Source organism: Micromesistius poutassou (assembly GCF_964030765.1).
Source record: "Micromesistius poutassou genome assembly, chromosome: 20".
NCBI lineage: Eukaryota > Metazoa > Chordata > Actinopteri > Gadiformes > Gadidae > Micromesistius > Micromesistius poutassou.
This window is the reverse complement of record NC_140290.1, coordinates 14,826,271-14,848,770: the sequence shown is the minus strand read 5'-3', so window position 1 is coordinate 14,848,770 and position 22,500 is coordinate 14,826,271. Positions and strand designations below refer to the sequence as shown.

Here is a 22,500-nt window from a genome sequence, read left to right as displayed (position 1 = left end):
TCACTATTCACTATTCATTACCTACAGCCCTGCTGTGGTTCAACGATGACAGACACACTCCTGAACCAGCTTGGATGGCCTGAGGGGGGGAGGAGTGGTGGAGGAGAGGAGGGGGAGAGGAGAGGAGGGGGAGAGGAGTGGAGAGGGAGATGGGAGAAGGGGGAGAAGAAGAAGTGAGGGAGAGGTGGAGGAGAGAAGAGGGAGCGGAGGGGGGGAGGAGGAGAGTAGAGGAAGGGGGAGACGAAGAAGTGAGGGAGAGGTGCAGGAGAGAAGAGGGAGCGGAGGGGGGAGGAGGAGAGTAGAGGAAGGGGGAGACGAAGAAGTGAGGGAGAGGTGGAGGAGAGAGCCGGAGAGGAGAGGGGGGAGGAGGAGAGGAGCGGGGTGGAGAGGAGAGTGAGAGGAGCGATGGGGAATTGGCGAGGTCGGAGAGAGGGGGTGGGTGGACGGATGGTGGAAGTCCCAAGCTGGCAATCTTAAAGCACATGACACATCCTTGGACCCATCTGTGCGGCCCCTCCATCAATCTCTGCCCACGCCCGGAGCGCTCAGGTCCCCTCTGAGCTGCTCCTCCTTCTCCTCCTCCTCCTCCTCCCTGCTCCTCCAGGTGGATCCCGTCCAGAGCCCCCTCTCAGTGAACCCCTCTGAATGGGGAACAGCTTAACGCCTGATTCCCCGGCGCGGCCGTCTAGACGTCTGCTGTCTGTCTTGTCTGTCCACTCGTACACGCTGGTACCACTCAGGGTGGGTTAGGGATGAGGGAACGGCGACAGGGTTTGAAGTGAAGATGTGAACCGGTCTGAATGGAATGACGCCGCCCTCACACTCTTAACGTCTGCTCTGCATGTGTGGGGTTATGTTTCTGAGGTGCACGATTGCTTTAATATAATATAACCCAGTCAGAATGTATCTCTCTATACCTATGTATGTATGTATGCATGCATCGATCTATCTTTCTATTTATCTATCTTTCAATCAATTTATATCTCTATCTACCTATATTCCTCTATATATATTTCTTTCTAAATATTTCTCTAGTTCGATGCACTATTTTAAACACAGAGCCATAGCTGGTTGTGCAGCTTACTACATCGTCTGCCTTGTTTCGATAATCAATCTCAGACATCTCCACCACTTGTTCACTAAAATGGCACAAAGAAAGTACAATTAACTACGTCAGTGAGAGGTTTAGTCAGACTTTCGTACCATTATAGCACATTATTAAAGCAAGGCTTTCTTCTGCCGAGCCGTCAATGTATCTCTCTATCTTTCTATCTGTCTGTCTTTGAATTCATCCATCTATTGCTTTTTTTTCTATTACTATTTAATGATCTACATGCATCTCTATGTATCTATCTATCTACCTACATCTCTATGTATCTACATGTATGTCTCTATTTCTTTGTATTCATCCATCTATTGCTCTATCTATACATTGATCTACATGCATCTCTATCTATCCATCTACCTATATCTCTCCATCTATATCTCTCCATCTATCTATATCTCTCTATCTACATGTATGTACTCTATCTTTCTATGTAACCATCCATCTATCGCACTATCTATCTATTTATCGACCTGCATGCATCTCTATCCATCTATACAATGATTCAAAATATCTCTCTCTCTCCATCGACCCGTCCACGGACTCCTGCAGCCAGCTGCCCTCCCGCCCACCTCCTCTCAGCAGCAGAGTGTCTCTGATCCACTGCGGGTCACGGTGGATGAAAGCCCCCGCTGAATGGCGGCCGCAGTGAATAGCAGCGGTCTATAAAGCGGAGGGAACCGAGAGCTCAATCCATGGTGCTAGTATAGAAACTCAATGCCATGTGGACTACAGTCATTCACCAATCCCCAGAGACCTCTTAACCCCTACCGTCTGCCCCGTCTCTCTCTCGTTCTCGTATCCAGCATCCATCACGGACTCTGCTGTCCTCTCACCGTCACCTCTCTTTGACCTTTAGGGCTATATCCACTCTCCCCACCTCGCCCTTTCTCTCCCCCCCCCCTCTCTCCCACCCTCCCTGTTATTTTGGTGCCCTTTTCGCTCAATGTGCGCGTGTCTTTGTGTCACTCTGCCCTCAGACACTCTCTGTCTCCATCCCTCTCCTCTTCGTTTTTTTTCCGGTCGACAGCGATTTTCCTATATTCATCCACCTCTTTCTCTCTCTCTCTCTCTCCGTGTCTCTACCTCTCTCTGTCTGTGTCTATATTTCTCTATCCATCCTCTCTCTGTCTGTCTACCTCCCCACCTGTGTCTCTGTCTCGTTTTCTCTAATCATCTCCCTCTTTCTTTCTGTCTCTCGACCCAACTCAACGATGTCTTTCTTTGTCTGTCCCCCTGTCAGTCTGTCTATCTTGGCTTCCTCTTCTGTCTGAGTGTGCCTCTCTCTAGTCCCATCACTTTCGCTCTCTCCCCCTCTCAATCTCCCTCCTCATCTCTTCCCTTCTTTCGGTCTCTCTCTCTAATTAACTCTCAGGTTTTATCGGCATATTCCAATAAGCCAACAGTATGTTCAACCACAGCATTAATAGCACAACGACCACCCCTCTCTCTCTCGTCCTCTCCATCTCCCTCCCCATCCCCTTCCTCCCCCCGTCACCCACATCTCTCCCCTCGGTCTGTCTCCGGCTGATGTGCGAGAGAGCACCAGATGTGATCAGGCTCACCAACATCTGTTTCCTCTGCTCTGTTGGGTCTGTGCCGCGCTGATAAGGCTAACCGACGCTAACTCCCCGAAGCTTCGTGTCCTTATTACTGCCTTAATGTGCAGCTGGACAGGCCTGGGCTGAAACAACACGCACCGCATATGGTTCCAACGCACAGGCAGGCCCGGGCTGGGAATCACGGCCTCTGATTGGACGCGCTGATCGCCGATTCCTTGCCCCCCCGACATATGTTCAAATATTGCGTAATATTGTTTAATGAAAGTGGTGTTAGCGGAACAAAATGTGAGCAGAACAAAGTGGGGGCGGAAATGCTCTTCATTAGCTTGCCCTGGATGAAGAAGTAATATGGGTCAGGGAAACAATTCACAGTTCAGCTACATAGCTAGTTGAACTCGCTAGATAAGCGACCTAGCGAGCCCGTCTTCCTAGCGAGTTCAGCTACGTAGCTAGCTACTTAGGTCGTCTTGCAACCTAGCTAGTTCAGCTACCTCGCAAACTTAGCAATGTAGCTTTCTTGCTACCGAACTAGCTTATCTACATAGCCAGCTTAGCTAACATAGCTGACGGACGGCAGAATTTTCCCTTTTATCCCTTTGCATCAGCTTCATCTTCTTTACGAGTGAAAGGATGAATGAATGAAAGGATGGATACATGGATGGATGCATGAATTGATGACTTGTGAATGCTAAGGAGGAACAATCAACAATTTTTCCCGGAGCTTAAAGGATCGTTTGAGTTTGAGTCAACTGCTCGTCGAGGAGGCTAGCGGAGGAAAAAAAAAAACAAGCTCAGCACACATGAGCACAACGGGCCTCCACTGAACCCTTGGCTGATCTGGGTGACAGGGATGCGGCCACCGGATCTGACGGGAACTCAATTTGCATGTTAATGGCTCGCATGAAGGGAGAAGGTCACAACAAAACAAATGCTATTCACACTGTGTCTCCACGCACGGCTAATAAAGCCTGATTGGTGTTGGGAGGGGGGGGGGGAACAACACAGTCGATTTATTGCACAAACGCACTGTGCTAAAACTGCGACGTGGTTGCTTACTCATTATCATCAACCTTTATTTTACCAAGCGAGTTAATTAAGGACATGCTTGTGTTTACATTAACGGCCTTGTAAGAGGCGAAAGACCTGCCAGTGGCTGGGCTAGACCTCTGAAGAATAAGTCCCGCCCCCGAGGCTCCCGGTTCCCTCGGTCAAACGCGTACTCGCCAACTCTCCCGATTCACGCGGGAGACTCCCGATTTTTAACCCTATCTCCCGCGACGCTTCCAGTCAGTAATTTCTCCCGTCAATCTCCCGATTTAACAGTGACGGAAACAAGTAAGATTGTGCAGGATTCGCAGTATCTGGCAACCCTGGCCTGCAATGTGCGCAAGCCGGTGACGTGACTCAAGTCACACGCTGGAGGCAGCGATATGCCAAGTAGCGTTGATAAAGGGAACAAGGATTAAGGCTTGGACGTTCACACACTCACTCAGACGCACACGGTTCAGTGTCCACTTTTCCACATTGTGTACAATGTTGTTTTCTCTGTGCACTCATTTAAGAGTGGAGTCTACCAATAAGCAATCGGATTGGTGTTAAGTTTTATAAAGTTGTCAGTTAGTACTTTTGGGATTTTGAGGAGGGAAGGATGTATATCTTTTTAATTTGATGAGCAATAAACACTGTGTACTAAATGCATTGCAGTGTAACAGCCTTATTATTTAGCCTTCTGGTACTCAATTCAACAATTAGAACTGCTCATTTTTTCATTGTCCTCAATGGTAAACATAATCATTTATTGAATATCAAAGAAAGTTTTCAGAAGAAGGTTCCTTCATCAGGTTTAAAATAAAAGGCAAGAAATGACTTATACACACACTTGGTGAAGGAACCTTGTTCCTTGGTCCGATACACAGATGAAAAAAATCTCCCTATTTTTCACAACCCAATGTTGGCAAGTACGCAAATTATGTCTACTGGAAATAACGTGGGGGTTTTGAATGATCGTACATCACAAACTCGGCTAGGCGACGGAGAAGTAAAAGCTGCATCACGTTTTGAACTACACACATTTTCCATCTAGTTTCGACTGGCTTTTTGGATTGTCGGTGCCGTTAAAATAGCATTTGTAATCGTTTACTACTTTAACGGCCAGTCGAAACTAGATGGAAAATGTGTGTAGTTCAAAACGTGACGCAGCTTTTACTTTTTCGCCGCCTACAGTGTTTGTGATGTACGATCATTCAAAAACCCCATGTTATTTCCCACAGTTGACCGAGGAAACTATTAGTAGTAGTAGCTAGCAGAGAGGTCGACAAATGACCACATGAGCAGGCGCGTGATGGTACAATAGACGGCACAGACTGCGGTGGTACCAATATATAATAATATAACTAATATAACAACTAATATAAACAGTTGAGTTCTACAATTTAAAAAAGTATTTCACTAAGCACATAAGAAGAACGGCTGTAGTTGTATGTTGTTGTATTTGATAGCCTTTCATGTAGCCTTTCAAGTGAATTTCTGTTTTGCTATTTCTCGTTTGATAGTTTTGGTTAATCTGTTCCAATATTTTGTTATTGTTTTGTCCAAAAGCTTTAATTTGTTTTAAACTACGAGCTGAACATCACAGACACTGATTGATGCAAACTGAATATTTATTTTCAGTGAATAATTATAAAAAAATAAGAGGGGGTAGGACCAGAAAAGTTTTCAACTTCATCCTATCCCTTTTGAACATCAACTGTGTTGATGAATGTTAGTTAGTATTTGTTTCTGAGGACCCTGAGGATCCCATCTGTTTGTATTTATTTTATTTCTTGCATTTTATTGCTTGTTATTTTCTTTATATTATTTTACACACGTTCAAAAAATAGTAAGAAAAAAGAAAAAAGAAAAAAAATTAATATATATATATATATATATATGGAGTGTACTTATGTACTTATGTAGCTTTGGCATTTTACATATAAATAACATGGCTTAAGCATTTCATCCATGAATAGCGTAGCCTTAGCATCGCACGCCACCCCTGCATAAGCAGGGCAGTGTTAGCTCCGGCAGTGCGGGCTATCGGCGGCGCTGCAGCGGCTTCAGCGCAGCGGCGTGTTTGTCTTTGTGGGGGGGGGGGCTGAGCTGAGCGGAGTCAATAGCAGAGTTCACCGCTTGTTTTCTCGGCGGTGTTAGCATTTAAAAGCAGCCGGAGGTGGGGGGGGAGGGGGGGGGGGTGGGTGTGGGGTGGGGGGGGGGGGGGGGGGTGTGGGGTGGGGGGGGGGGGGTGGGTGTGGGGTGGGGGGGGGCTGCCCGGGCCTGGGGATGAGCCCAGCCAATGGGAAGGCCGGGCTGCGGGACCCCGCCTCACCCCGGACCCCCGCTATCTGATGGGCTGCTGTGGCTAATCTGTTAGGAGCGCAACCCCGCCAGCACACGTGCTAACACACAGATGTGCTCACACACACACACACACACACACACACACACACACACTGAGCGCACGGGCTAACACATGTACACACACACACACACACACACACAACCTGAGCGCACGTGCTAACACATGTACACACACACACACACACAACCTGAGCGCATGGGCTAACACATGTACACACACACACACACACACACACACACACACAACCTGAGCGCACGTGCTAACACATGTACACACACACACACATACACACACAAACACACAACCTGAGTGCATGTGCTAACACATGTACACACACACACACATACACACACAAACACACAACCTGAGTGCACATGCTAACACACGCACACATTCTTAGAGCACGTTGCACACACAAACACACAACCCAAGCCCATGTACCAAACCACTCCACACACACACACGCACGCATACAAAACCTGAGTGCATACACAAACACACACACACACACACACACACACACACACACACACACACACACACACACACACACACACACACACACACACCCCAGTGCACATGCAAATAGCTGTACCGACACACACATGCAGAGCCCCAGAGCATGTATTGATGGATGAAAGGGGAACTGAGAGAGCAAGGCAGAGATCTGGAGGGGGGCACACAGACACACACCAATTAATACACACAGGCTGGGCCACGCACACACACACACACACACACACACACACACACACAAAAGCACATTCACACAAATGCACACACATACAAATAGACAGAATTAATGGTGTGAGGCAGCAGGTGTGAGTCACACAAACACATATACACACACACACATGTATATTATATATACACCCTCTTGCTGACACGAATACAAGCTGAATTCATGGGTATGCCTCGGTGAGGGGTTGGATGAATGGATAAAAACAACAAAAACCAAAATACACACACACACACACACACACAATCGCTAAATCCACTATCGCTAAACAATAATCCAAAATACCTTAAAATGCATACACCCACACACACGACTCCTCTATAGAGAACACAGCCAAAATGCACACAGACACACACACTCATATATCCACTACCTCTTCACAACTCTCAGATATACCCTAAAATGCGCACACACACACACACACACACACACACAATCCCGCTCTACAGGACAAAGCAGACACACACACGCACTCACGCATGCACACACACACCAACACTCACACAAATCCACTATCGCTAAACAATAATGCAAAATACCTTAAAATGCACACAGACACATATCCACTGCCTCTTCACAACTCTCAGATATACCCTAAAATGCGCACACACACACACACACACACACACACACACACACACACACACACACACACACACACACACACACACACACACACACACACACACACTCCCGTTCTACAGGACAAAGCAGAAGAGAGACACACACACACACACACACACACACACACACACACACACACACACACACACACACACACAATCCCACTCTACAGGACAAAGCAGAGAGACACATACACACACACACACACACACACACACACACACACACACACACACACACACACACACACTCCCGTTCTACAGGACAAAGCAGAAGAGAGACACACACACACACACACACACACACACACACACACACACACACACAATCCCGTTCTACAGGACAAAGCAGAGAGACACATACACACACACACACACACACACACACACACACACACACACACACACACACACACACACACACACACACACACACACAGAGCCAAATCAGCCAAACCAGCTAACTGACACAACGGCCCACGGACCGTTTGTCCTGAATAATGCAGGCGTCTGTTTCCTCCGGTTTCCTCGCCAGGCCACCCTGTCCATAAATACTCCAGGCAGACATGAGACGCACTGACAGCAGGACTAGAGGACGCTGGTGTTTGCGCCAGAGTGTATGCTGCTCTCCTTCTCTTACTCTACACCTTTTTTTTGCCCGCACCACCCACACACCACACACACACAGCACAGCACAGCCCGGGGGGCCTCGGAGGCCAGCCCTACGCGGTCACACCGCCCTCTCAGCGGAGAGAGGCGGGGGGGGGGGGGGGGCGGTTCTCTTCTGGAGGTGTTTGATGTGCTCGTGTGTACGGATTTACATGTTCGTTCTCTAGAATGACCGTTTTGAGGACTGGTCTTTCTCAGTCAATGGCCCTGTCCCAATACCTCCCCTAACCCTAGATCTTTGCCCTAACCCTAGATTTTGCGCGTTCTCGTGTAGGGGTAGGGTGTCCCATTACTGTAGGGAGCAAGGGGGAGTGCTATTTTGCCCTCATAATCAACCCTCAAAACGTAGTGAGGTCCGATGCAGGCTTAAAACGAAGTGGAAGATTTACTGTTGAGGGCAAGTGGAAGTTTTAAGGGGGGAGAAATGGGACAGGGCCAATAAGTGCTGAACCTGTTGCTCACAGTCACTCATTGAGGGTACAATATTTTGATTCAGGATCACACATAGTGACGCGCGCTCAGAATTTCCGGGTGGTTAGAAATCTGGGGTGCTTAGAATGTGGGTGTTGGTGTTTAAAACGTTGAATTATTAACAAAGTCGGAGTACTCAGAGTGTTGGAAACATTAAGAATGTCGGGGTACTTTAGAGTATTGTATATTAGCACGTCAGGTACTTAGCATGGCACCACTGTAGCTGCTGTAAGTGATGCCCACTGAGCGTTCCCACTGAGCATTCCCAGTGAGCGTTCCCACTGAGCGTTCCCAGTGAGCGTTCCCACTGAGCGTTCCCAGTGAGTGTTCCCAGTGAGGCTCATTCCAGTGAGCGTTCCCAGTGAGGCTCATCCCAGTGAGCGTTCCCAGTGAGGCTCATCCCAGTGAGCGTTCCCAGTGAACGTTCCCAGTGAGGCTCACCCCAGTGAGCATTCCCAGTGAACGTTCCCAGGCGGTGAGCGTTCCCAGCGAGCGTTCCCAGTGAGCGTTCCCAGTGAGCGTTCCCAGCAAGCGTTCCCAGTGAGCGTCCCAGTGAGGCTCCCCCCAGGAGGGGAGGCTGACGGCGGCGGGGGGGGCGGGGGGGGGGGCTGACGGCAGCGGCGGTCCTAGCGGCGGTCCTAGCGGCGGTCCTAGCGGCGGTCCCAGCGGCGGTCCTACCTTGTTGACCTCCAGAATCTCCCGGCGCTCCTCGCTGGTGCCCTGGCCCGGGCCGGCCGGGCGGGCCTCGTGCTTGGAGCCGTCCTCCTCCACGTAGGGGATCAGTTGCTAGAGGGCGAGAGAGAGAGAGGGCGAGAGAGAGAGAGAGAGAGAGAGAGAGGGATTTATCAGTGAATCAGTAGCTATTGGGCGAGAGACACCGGAGGGGAGCAGAGAGAGAGAGAGAGAGAGAGAGGGATTTATCTATGAATCTGTCTAACGTAAAATAAGTTCCGAAGCCGATCCCGATAAACTCAGATAGACTTAAGGCTGTACGCTATCTGGGCGGAAAAGTTGGAACGCTTAGCCCTGAAGAAATGCAATATTTGTTGGCCTCGTTTTTGTTTAATTGGAGGCTGAAAGGAGAGGATTTTTCAAAGTAAGGGCGGCCTCATAGCGGGGCAGAGTGCTCCGAAATCACCGTCAAAGCGCGAGGAAATCGGACAAATCTCTGCCTCGATACATTCCTGATACCCCCTGCATGTCATAATATAATCTTGTTGAGAGGAGCGTGTTGAAAATGGATTCTGTGTAAGCTCTTGTGACGCGGCCTGGCTTCACCACTCTCTCTCTCTCTCTCTCTCTCTCTCCCCCTCTCTCTCTCCCTCCCTCTCTCTCTCTCTTCAACCCGGAGAGATGGAGAGAGTGCAGGAGATTAATTCATTTTTAAACACGGTGTTTGCTTGACCTTGTCTGCTTGACACCACGGTGAGGATGATGGGCGAGGAGAGAGAACCAGAGAGTCTCTCAAAGAGAGAGAGAGAGAGAGAGAGAGAGAGAGAGAGAGAGAGAGAGAGAGAGAGAGAGAGAGAGAGAGAGAGAGAGAGAGAGAGAGAGAGAGAGAGAGAGCTTTTTGTGGAGGAGAGCTGGCAGGGTGCTGCTGCTGCTGGCTGCAGCTGCTTTGTCACACTGCCCCCTAGTGGTGGGCTTGGGTAAGGAGCTACGGAAAGTGGAGGCATTGCGCATGGAACAGCCTTCTTTAACCGATTAGTTTGAATATCAGTTAAGAAAGTGAAGCCAGTTCTGTTTCAGAGATAAGACAGTTTGAACGCTGTTTTTAAAATAGTGGCTAAACAGCTGAAAGTTTTTTTGTAGCCGAGTTGAAACGCTTTTGAAACCGAGTTGAAAGACTAGTCTAAACACGGTTGAACACAGTTTAAACCCAGTTGGAACAGCTGTGGTAGAGTTGAAATACAGTTGAAACTGTTTTGAAACACAGTTTAAAAACAGTTTCAACAGTTCTGAAACCCAGTTTAAAGACAGTTTCAACAGTTCTGAAACCCAGTTTAAAGACAGTTTCAACAGTTCTGAAACCCAGTTTAAAGACAGTTTCAACAGTTCTGAAACCCAGTTTAAAGACATTTTCAACAGTTTTGAAACACAGTCAACAGACAGCTGAAACTCATTTTGAAACCCATTTCAAAGACGCTTCAGGGCACCTGTTGCCGGGGGAAACATCAGGTCTAATGAGGACACACAGCAGGACGGACAGATGGAGAGAAACACACACATCTCAGGGAGGATGGCTGAGAGAGACACACACAGACACACAGAGGATTATGAGAAGATATTATCAGAAGGAAAAACCTGTGTGTGAGGCCTGTGAGACAGAGAGACTTTCAAGCAGAAGAAGCAGAAGAGATAACAAGATTGGGTGAATGAATAGGGGTGAGGGAAGTCATAGAGAGTGGGCGAACAAGACGATGCAGGTGATCGGTAATGAGAGAAGAGAGAGGCAGGGAGATCGGATCTGGCTCACTCGCCTGGAGACAGAGAGAGAGAGAGAGAGAGAGAGAGAGAGAGAGAGAGAGAGAGAGAGAGAGAGAGAGAGAGAGAGAGACAGAGAGAGAGAGACAGAGAGACAGAGACAGAGAGAGACAGAGCGAGTGCAAGAGAGAGAGGGACAGAGATTAAGAGAAAGAGAGATAAAACAAGAGATGGAGAGAGAGAAATAGCTGGGAGGGAGAGAAATAGGAAAAAGGGGGAGCAAAAGAGAGAAAAGAGCAGAAGAGAGAAGGGGAGAAAGGGAGCGGGAGACAGGATGTTGTCTGAGACACACGATGAACCTGCCAGCCGGTCCAGAGACACATCTAGGCAGGAAGTGCGATGGTTTCTGATGAGTATATTAGATAACTACCAGCCAGACCGACAACACATGGTGGTGGTGGTGTGTGTGTGTGTGTGCGCGTGTGTGCGTGTGTGTTTATTGGATCTGGTTTCCTGCATTGTGTGTGAGAAGAATCGACGAATTAAGTTCTGCTGAGAAAAAACAAAGCAAAACCGCACAGTGAGTGAGAGAGAAAGAGAGCGAGAGAGAACACAATGTGGGGCGAGCGAGGCCTAGATCAGACTTCTCTGTGGAGCACGCCACGCAAAGATCAGCAAAGATCGGGATCGCTACTCGATACCGTTTTCACCGGTCGATCACCTTTCGCGGACGCGACGTGAACAGAACGAACGCACCGGTGAGAACAAGTCGATTGTGTTCTCGGTTGGTTTGCGGCGCACCAAACGCTTCTCATGCAGTGCGTCTGGAACGATTTGGCCTGGTCTTAATCACGTGGATTTACTGCCTTTTCAACAGTTTCAAAACAGTGTTGAAACAGTTAAAAGAAAGCTGAAACTGTTTTTGTCGCAACACAGTACACAGTGAGAAATGTCTTACGCAAAAAAATACGCTGACTTATCGGAGCTGACTCGGTCAGCATTTCCAGATTCACTTGTTTTTTTTTCCATGTACATTTGTGCTTGGAGACTCTATACTGCCCCCTTGTGTACACGTTAACGTTAAATTAGCGTTAACAGCAGTAAGAATGCAGGTGGCTCTGCAAAAGATCCACAAAAAAAGATCTGTGTGTATGTGCGGCAGGCAGAAATCAGCTTGAGCCAACAAGCCTGAGATTAATTCTCACGGTCGCTCTCGGCAGGAAGTGAAATAGAGGCGAGAGAGAGAGGAAAGGGCCGTGTTCCAAATCATCAAAAGCAGGGTGACCTGCCCCTGTGTCATCTTCCTGCCACGTTTTCCAGTAACTTTATGAAGGATGTTCATGTGTGCAACACGTCATCTTACATTTATATCTACGTTCACAGTTACATTTATGGCATTTAGCAGACGCTTTCATTTAGCAACACTGCGTCTTCGCGTTAAAACACTACCAGCTGTCACAGAGTCGTGACTTACGCAACTTCTGACTGCGCTCGTATCCACAGACACAGAACCCCAATGGGAGCGTCGGTGTGGAGAGACCTACGGCGTTCCCACGCAGAACTCTAATTTGTCCTCAAAGCCCTGCCTGGCTTTTCATCGCTGATCCGTCAGTTTTAGAGTTACACTAATGAGCAAATCCTGAGAGTTGACTGCAAAATACCGCAGGGCTGAACTTCTGATCTTTACTACCTTGGTTTTTCAACCGCTGCCGTTTGCACATTAATGAAATGGAGAGGGGGAGAGGGAGAGAGAGAGAGAGAGAGAGAGAGAGGGAGACGGAGAGGGAGAGGGAGAGGGAGAGAGAGAAATTTGCACATTAATGAAATGAAGAGAGAGAGAGATAGCGAGAGAGAGAGAGAGAGAGAGATGAAGAGAGAGAGAACATTGCACATTAATGACACTGGTCACAGACGCAACATTTTCTGTTATTGGGCACCTGGTCATATTGACACAGCTCTGTCGGGCGTTATATTTTGTGTTTAGTGAAAAGCATGTGGGGTGGATTTGGGGTTTGGCTTAACTTAAGGGACATTTCTTCCAGCGTTGCATTACCAAACACAGCGTATCTTTCTCCTAGCCAATAAAGCTTTTCAAGTTCAAAACAAATCATTATGAAAGGAGATTAAGGAAAGAAGAGAGACATTTTGGATCAGGGATAGGAGAGAGAGACAGAACGAGAGAGAGAGGTTTTGGCTATAGAGTGGGAGAGAAAGAGAGAAAGAGAGAGGAGAAAGAGAGAGAGAGAGAATGTGTATGAGAAGGAGAGAGAGAGAGAGAGAGAGACTGTGTATGAGAAGGAGAGAGAGAGAGAGAGCGAGAGAGAGAGACTGTGTATGAGAAGGAGAGAGATAGAGAGAGAGAGAGAGAGACTGTATGAGGAGAGAGAGGAGAGAGAGAGAGAGAGACTGTGTGAGAAGGAGAGAGGGAGAGAGAGGATGCCTATGTGAAGAAGAGAGAGAGAGAGAGCGAGCAAGAGAGCAAGAGGCTGTGTATGAGAAGGAGAGAGAGAGAGAGAGAGAGAGAGAGAGAGAGAGAGAGAGAGAGTAGAGAGAGAGAGAGAGAAGAGAGAGATGAGAGAGAGCAAGAGAGAGAGCGAGGTTGTGTATGAGAAGGAGAAAGAGAGCGAGAGAGAGAGAGAGGCTGTGTAAGTGCAGGGGAGAGAGCGTGCTGATGTCAGCTCCTATCCAGCTGTTACTCTGCGCTGCCAGAGTCTAACCAGCCCGCCGATGAGGTCATAGGGCTGACTCATGAATCCACTTCCTATTGGCCGGCCTCACCTGGGGGCTCCACCTGATGGATGAACCCCCAGGGCTGCCACTGTACACACACACACATACAATAGACAGACACACAAACACACACACACACACTGTACACACACACACACACATACTATAGACAGCCACACAAACACACACACACACTGTACACACACACACACACACACATACTATAGACAGCCACACAAACACACACACACACTGTACACACACACACACACACACATACTATAGACAGCCACACAAACACACACACACACTGTACAACACACACACACACACACACACACACACACACACACATACTATAGACAGCCACACAAACACACACACACACACTGTACACACACACACACATACTATAGACAGCCACACACACACACACACACTGTACACACACACACACACACACACACACTGTACACACACACACACACACATATTATAGACAGCCACACAAACACACAAACACTGTACACACACACACACACATACTATAGACAGCCACACAAACACACACACACTGTACACACACACACACACATACTATAGACAGACACACAGAACACACACACACTCATACACACTGTACACACACACATACACACACACACACACACTTTGTTTTCAGGATGTTCTGAATGAGTCCCAGACCCTGTGTGTGCGTGTGTGTGTTCCTATGTGTGCGTGTGTGTTTGTGCGTGTGCGTGTGCGTGTGCATATGTGCTTGTTTGCGTGCTTGTGCTTGTGCATACGTGTGTGCGTGTGTGTGTGTCATTTCTCTAGAAGTGCTGCGCTGCTTCCTGGAACAATAAAACCCCCAAAAGGAGAGAGGGACTTCACATCAAACAACGGAAGGGGTTTGATGTCGAGAAATAAAAGCCCTGCTTAATAAACCTCTTGCAGCCTGAAACCTATGAAGTCCAAAGCGTTAGATGATGACATTCTTCATGTTCGCCGAGTAATGAAAGAGAACACGATCACCTGGTGGGCAGGACGCCGCAGCGGAAACAATTAAGCAAACACATTTCCTCCGTTGCTTGTTCGTTTGTTTGTTTTGTTCAGTCTCTCTGAACTTTTATTGTGTAGTACCTCGCCTCAGACCAATGGAGACGAGTTATCCGGAAATGATTCTTTTCTGAGCTTTTTTTTTGGGGGGGGGGGGGGGGGGGGGGGCTTTGTGTACGAGACGAGTGCAGAGAGACATGAGCATGGGCGAGAAAAAAGGGCAGGGAATGACGTGCAGCGTAGGATCCCGTGTGGGAATCGAACCCGCGTCTCTCCAACGCATATGACCAACATCTTACATGCATTACATTGACATCTACATGACTTGACTGTGAATAGACTTTACATTATTAATCTATGGGAATACACTCAAATTCACAGGTTTACGTACGGTGCCTAATTAGCATTCGGTACCGTATTTTGATACTATTATTTGATCATTTTCATAACTTGATTCATTATCTGGATTATTTTGATAATTACGTTACGGTCCGGTTTAAAAAAACAACAACACTTAAGCTCGGCCGCGGAGGTTGACGGCCATTTGAGAGGGTGAGGTGGATCAGGAGCCCTCGGGCCCCCCAGGGCCCCCCAGGGCCCCCCCAGGACTCCCCCAGGGACCTCACCTCGGGGGGGGTGGTGTCCATGCCGGCACAGTTCTCGTTGCACTTGTCGTAGACCAGCCGCAGCTTGCGGAACAGCACCGACAGCATGCGCAGGTGCTCCTGCAGCTTCCCCAGCCGGTCCTGGTGGGTGTTGGGGGTGGTAGGACACCCCGTTGGGCAGCTGGGGAGGGGTCAAAGGTCACAGAGGGGGACGGGGGGGAGGACAGGGGGAAAGGGGGGAGAGAGAGATGGGTTGTGAGCGAGTAGAACGACGAAAACAGCTGGAAAGAGGTTTGGACTTTTAGGAATGAACAACACTGTTTAATGTGCTGCATTCATACAGCGCCACTGTGACCAGCGGGCCACTCAAAGCGCTTTACAACATCGCCTCACATTCACCCGTTCACACACACATTCACACACCGACGGCGGCGGCGGTGTCAGCCACGCAGGGCGACAGCCGGCTGGTCAGAGCAGTCAGGGGCGAGGGCGTCTGGCTCAGGGGACAACCTCGACACCTCGTCAGCAGCTAGGAGGAGCCGGGGGGGGATCGAACCGGCGACCTTCCGGTTACCAGCCGACCCGCCCTGTTGTTTTGTTGTTGTACTAATGGAGGACAAGGACACGACGCTTTCAGTCTGGGGGCCCCTGGGAACACATGGCCTGTTTTTCGATTGGAGTGGGTGTCACAGGTGAACCAGCCACTAGGGAGGGGAGAGGGATGGGTGGGATGTGTGTGTGGGGGGGGGGGGGGGTGTGTCTGGATGTCTGGATGTGTGTGTGTGTGTGTGTGTGTGTGTGTGTGTGTGTGTGTGTTTGCGTGTGTGTGTTTGAGTGAGTGAGTGAGTGAGTGAGAGAGAGAAAGAGAACCGAGATTCAGACTTTGTGAAATATACAGACAGACAGACAGACAGACAGACAGACAGACAGGCAGACAGACAGACAGGCAGACAGTCAGACAGACAGACAAACCAGCAGGAAGAAAGAGAGACAACATGTGAGATAATGTGTGAGAGAGATAGGGGGACGGGGAGGTGGATGGGGAGACAGAGAACAAGGAGAGGGAGGAGAGAGATAAATGGTGACCGAGGAGGGGGAGGGGGGGGGGGGGGAGAGATACGACAGCCCAGATACGAGGGGGAGGGAGCGGGGGCCGGGACAAAGTGTTTCACGAGCAGAGAGAGAGAGAGAGAGAGAGCGTCTCATCTTCAAACACAGCCGTCACAACATGGCGGAGCTGCTGCAGGCTGGGGCCCAGACGCGGCGGTTTTTGTGGTTTAGCGTATTCTCGCACTCCCCCAACTCTCCCTCTCTTGTCTCTGGCTGTGATTTATCGGAAGACGCTGAAGACTCCTCTCTGGCTTTGGAGGGATGCTCCGGTTAAACCCCGGACGACCCCGTCTGGAGGGCACAGCATCTGGGCTGACCCGCTCTCCTCGACGGAGGAGAACTCCAAGCTGCTATCAGGCAGTGTTTCTTTTGCTTTTGATTAGGTGGTGTTTTGATTGAGTCCCCATGGTTCTCCTCCGCCTTGCGTTTCGGATCACAGCGATAACAGCAAGCTCCCAGCAAAGTGCGTGACGGGAAGTGCGTGAGACTCAATCCAAAACACACTTGAATCAAACGACAAAGTGTCGGTGCAAAAATATATGCAGATTGGAGCTTTAATAAGAAACACGTCCATAACACCATAACACCAAGTAACACTCATACTGTGGCTGCACATGAGTTTGTTCTGATTAATAAACGAGAGAGTTTGAGTCTAGTAACACAGACAAGAGAACTAAAAAAAACACTATATCCAACACAATAGTTAGCGTATATACACTAAAACCACACAATATACACGCAGACACAATCCAAGGTCTCTGCTTCTGTATAGCCAGCCCTTCTCTCCCTCACCCTTGACCTACAACAACAACAACGACGACGACAATAGCGTGTTACGCGTCAATTGTTATCAAGGGCGGATCCTAACAAAGAAGTGATATTGAACTGTGCACTAAGTCTAACCACTGTCCAATCAGACGGGTTCCTCCGCGACGCCTGCCTCCAATGGCGTCGTCTCCTCGGGCAAACGCCAGACAGGCAGCCGAGAACATCTGATACCACATGACCCACACACACGCATTGTAGCAGCGGCGAGCAACCAAAGACGACCCAGTCGGATTATGAGGGGAACGGTCGAGTTATGTCGGGCGTCACTCGTTTCTTCACACACAAGAAAGAGGGAAATGGCGGGGGGGGGTGGGGTGATTCGGTTACTCAAATCCATTCAAATACTTTATTTGTGCCATTTTGCGATTTGAGGCTGATTGTTTGCAAACAATGAGGTCTGTGTGCACTGTGTACGGTGTCGGAAGTATCAGGATGGACACACCTAGTGTGGCATTTGTCAGTGTGCTGATTTTATCCAAAGCGTCCACCAGGGACGTTTACATGCAGGTCCTTAAGGAGTGGGTAGGGATTAGGGCCATCTTGTACTTGGGTGCCAAAGGGTCAAGCGCCCTACACTAAACCCCCCCACGATACGATTGAATTTGATACGCAATATTTTTTACATTATATCTGTTAATATAATATCTGTCAAATAAATCAACCAAAAAATTAATCATTTACCTTTTATTGAGAATACAGAAACAGTATTCTATACACACTTTAGTGCTTACTGTGCAAGTCCAGTATGGCAGTTAGCCTATTCACTGTAAAAAAATATATATTTTAAATAATCGATACTCTTGCGGACAAATCGATGCATCGAATCGTCGGCTGTATAATCGATCAATCGATACAAATCGATTTATATTTACACCCTACACTATCCTGCCCTCATACTGACAGTTCTTGAAATAAGATTAAAATGGAGGAGGTCTCTCTCTTTAGTGCTCTGGTTAACTGACACCATTCTAAACTTGGCAGGGATTCGGAAATCTGTGGTGGTTTGAACTTTAGTGGCGTATCAGACGAATCGTTGTGTGGAATATGACGAAGTATGGGGGCACCAGAGTTAGTGTTTCCCTTAACGGCATGTATGGGAATTCACTGCATTCTGCTTTGGATTAAAGCCTCTGATAAATAAACAAATAATAAACTCACTACATAGTGAATGTTGCACTTTAACAAGGAATTTTCCTGGAACCAGTTAATAGACGTGAAATGGGAATTATGAATTATATACACACCCTCTACTTGGTTTGATGGAGTCAAGCCATAAACAGTGGCTCATTTCATCGCCTAATGGTTTTCTAGGAACATTAATCTGTCATTAGAGCGTTATTATCGGTATTGATTCCGCTGAGTGAAGTCGACCACCGAGTTCGGCTGTGAAGTTGGACCGGGGCCTCACAAACACACGACGCTGCCCAGAGCGAGCGGGCCAAGGCCGCTGGTGCTACGGCTGTCGGAAGGATAAAGGCCGCGGGTTCGAGTCCCGCGGTGGCAGACACGGGAGGAGGCTACACAAAGTACACGGCCAGTTTCAGAGAAACTGCCTGCCCTGTGGTCACTCACAAAGTAAGGAAAAAGAAGGCGCCGCACACTCCGAGCTCCTCCTACAGTGGAGAGGAAACCACGCGAGGAGACGACCAGCAAAAACATAAGTTGCTGGCACGGTAACAAATAAAAGGTAGACGTCAGCCCTGGATTTTCCAGGATAGTCAAGCGTTTAGGAAGGGTGTCTCCCCGTAGCCTAACCCTACCTGCGCCCTTTTGTGACAAAGGAACCCTACATGTGTCTAAATTCAATGTTAGTCGCGTTGGATGATGACTCAAGCCAGTTTGACACTTTATGGTCGACTGCATTCACACAGCGCTTTTCTACCCAGTGGCCGCTCAAAGCGCTTTACAATATTCCCTAACATTCACCCGTTCACACACACATTCACACACACCCACGGCGGAGTCGACCACGCAAGGCGACAGCCGGCTCGTCGGGGAGCAGTCAGGGCGAGGGCGTCTCGCTCAGGGGACAACCTCGACACTCACAGCTTAGTGAGGAGTCGGGGATCGAACAGGGCAACCTTCCGGTGACCAGCCGGGACCCGCTCCACCTCCTGAGCCCCACCGAGTCGTGTGAGGGTTCTCCGGCGTGCACCTGCGTGGTTCCCCCGTGACGACGCACCTGCATGTTCCTCAGCAGCTGGAAGATCTCCATGGTCCGGAGCACGATGTCCTGCACCGTCTCCTGGCCGATGCGACACAGGGAGGCCGTGTTTACGTCACGCCCGGCCTGCTGCTGCTGCTGCTGCTGCTGCTGCTGCTGGGCGGCAAACACAGCCGTCACTAGTGGCGGCGTCGTCATGGGAACCGCGGCGTCGACCGGACACACCACCGGAGGGGCGGGGGCTGGGGGGGGGGGGGGGGCTGGGGGCGGGGTCGTGGAGAACCGGGAGAGAGAGAGAGAGCGAGCGAGAGATGTGCAGCGACGGAGTCCTGCTTACATACCTGCTGTGCAGGGACCTGGGGGATGAAGAGGGGAGGAGGAGGAGGAGGAGGAGGTGAAGAAGGTGGTATAGGAGGAGGAGGAGGAACAGGAGGAAGTATAGGAGGAGGAAGAGGAGGTAAAGGAGGAGGAAAAGGAGGAGGAATAGGAGGAGGAGAAGGTGGAGAAGGAAGGAGGAGGAGGGAGGAGAGGAGGAAGAGGAGGAGGTAAGAGGAGGGAGGAGGAGAAGGAGGAAGAGGAGGAGGTATAAGAGGAGGAAGAGGAAAAGGTGGTATAGGAGGAGGGAGGAGGAGGAGGTAAGAGGAGGCGGAGGAGGTATAGGAGGAGGAAGAGGGGGTATAGGAGGGATAGGAGGAGGAGGAGGGATAGGAGGAGGGGGAGAAACAAGCAGAGAGGGTGTTAGGTACAGGCCACTGTGAATACCTGTTCAAACGGTTGTTAGGAGAAGTTACAACTTTGGTTTTATTGTCTACTTCAGTGAATTCATATACTTGTCATAACGTAGCAGGTGTAATAGGGGTATGGGGCATCTTGCTCAAACAAGACAAGTTCTTACAGCTGGTCATGATTAAGTACTTCAGTGATTAACAAACTAGGCTAGTGGTAATGAAGCAATAATAAAGCAGCAAGGGAACTGGGCAGCACAGATCCCCTGTAAAATGTGATGCATGTTATAAGCGTCAATAATGTACAGTACAGCTTGAAAACGTGTGGAATACAGCTTCTAAAATAAAAACCTTTTAATGAAAAGCTGCGAGAAGTAAAGTTAGGTTAGGAGTTGAATAAAACATGTGGAGGATAGGGCTGGTGACCGGGCCCAGATGGAGACTGGTGATATAATGGTGCAATAAACCACACACATGCTGGAGTCAAGTGGTTGTCAATGCAGCCCCGCACGACACTTTACAGCCCAGTTATAGTGTCCAAACTCATCACCGGGCCGCGAAACATCACATTTAACCTTGCGTGGACGGTACAAGTGTATAATTACACAAAGAACGATGAATAATGTTACCTTTGGTGTGTAATTTATCAGCTTTGTTGACATATGTCAAATCCCCCTTGCTCTGCTACTATAGACGTCAGCTGCTCGAAGTATCGCGAGACACCTGCCGCCCTCCCTCTCCCTAGACACGTTTACACTTTACCGTAAGTAGTAGAGTGGATCCGCCTCTTTGAATGTTGTCAATTGTTTTCTTTTTTCTTGAATCCCGCATAGGTATTAGAGTTCACCTTTGTGCTCAGATGAAACGTAGCCCATGTATGATTATTTTAAAAAAAGAGACTGACTGAAAAGTAACTTTGAAAAATAAATTGCAACATTACGGTAATGCCCACCTCACTGTTAAAGCAATGAAACAGCGTTCCCTGCTGGATAACCTTTTAATAGCACTCTATCTTGTTAATAAGCATTAGTCTTCCATTAGACAGATACACACAATTATAGCTTTTAATATCCTATTCAGGATATCTTTATTTATCTTAATTTCCGGGGCACTCTGCTGTGAAAATGCATTCTGTGGCAATCTCATTGAGCGGAAACCAGGCCACAGATTAGATCACCTCTGAATTCATCCCTCAAATGAATTCATCAGTATAAACACAGGACAGTTCTCCATCACTAGGCCTTACTCTCCTCGGTTTTTAACGGTTATTCCATCTTGAAGCACCGTCGGAGAATGTTCCGAACACGGTGTGAAGTTTTCCACTCCCTAATTAAGGGGGGCGTGCTGGCTCGCTCGTCGTGATGAATGAATATTGCTCTTTCCGTTTCCATCTGCCACACAGCCAGGGCGACTGAGGCGTACCATTTGGAAAATTAGTTTCTCCATATGAATTGGATATGTCTGCTCTCCTTCAGCTCGGCTAATTGAAATGGTGTGTGTGTGTGTGTGTGTGTGTGTGTGTGTGTGTGTGTGTGTGTGTGTGTGTGTGTGTGTGTGTGTGTGTGTGTGTGTGTGTGTGTGTGTGTGTGTGTGTGCGTGTGTGCGTGTGTGCGCGCGTGTGCATGTGCGTGCGTTTTGATGGGGTCAAATTAATAAGATTTATTATCATAAGCAAGCAAGCGAGAAATAGGAAAGAAAGACAGACAGGCAGCCCCCGACGTGCAGAACGCTACGTCTGTCTGCGCTCGTTAACGGAGGCGGTGTCACTGTAGCGTTTATGCGGATTAGCCAGCGACACCTAGCGAGCGCATAAATCAAGCTGCAGCCGAATTTATTAAAACTGTGGCGATACCGTGGTGCATTCTGGGAGCGGGCCGAGGCGCGGAAAAGCCACGCTGCTCTGCTGGTGATGAAACATCACTTTTTCTGTCTTTTCACAATGATTGCACACGTCCTCCCCATTGTAAATGCTGTCTATGTAGGGTATCTTTAATTTATCTGTTTATAGGAGATACTGGAATTGTTGTAATATCCCACATTTTACTTTTTGAAATGGTGTGTGTGTGTGTGTGTGTGTGTGTGTGTGTGTGTGTGTGTGTGTGTGTGTGTGTGTGTGTGTGTGTGTGTGTGTGTGTGTGTGTGTGTGTATGTGTGTGTTAAATACTATATTGAGTATTTAATATTGTAATATCTAATATGTAGACATATATTGCATTTAACGTTTTATACTTTGACCTCCTAATTGTTCCCCTGCTTTGGCAATGTTAATGTTGTTTTTTTCTCATGCCA

At 48.6% G+C, this 22,500-nt stretch overlaps 1 protein-coding gene across 1 annotated transcript; it reads right to left on the bottom strand.

The window, feature by feature from the left end:
• Positions 1–9,179: 9,179 nt before the first annotated feature.
• Positions 9,180–20,886, bottom strand: med30 (mediator complex subunit 30; the record flags this gene model as incomplete). The annotated part of the gene is given in 6 exon segments (XM_084484347.1): positions 9,180–9,352; positions 15,406–15,540; positions 15,542–15,565; positions 19,505–19,639; positions 19,828–19,842; positions 20,841–20,886. Coding segments are annotated over 6 exon segments (515 nt in total), but the record flags the coding sequence as incomplete, so codon positions are not given.
• Positions 20,887–22,500: the final 1,614 nt, after the last annotated feature.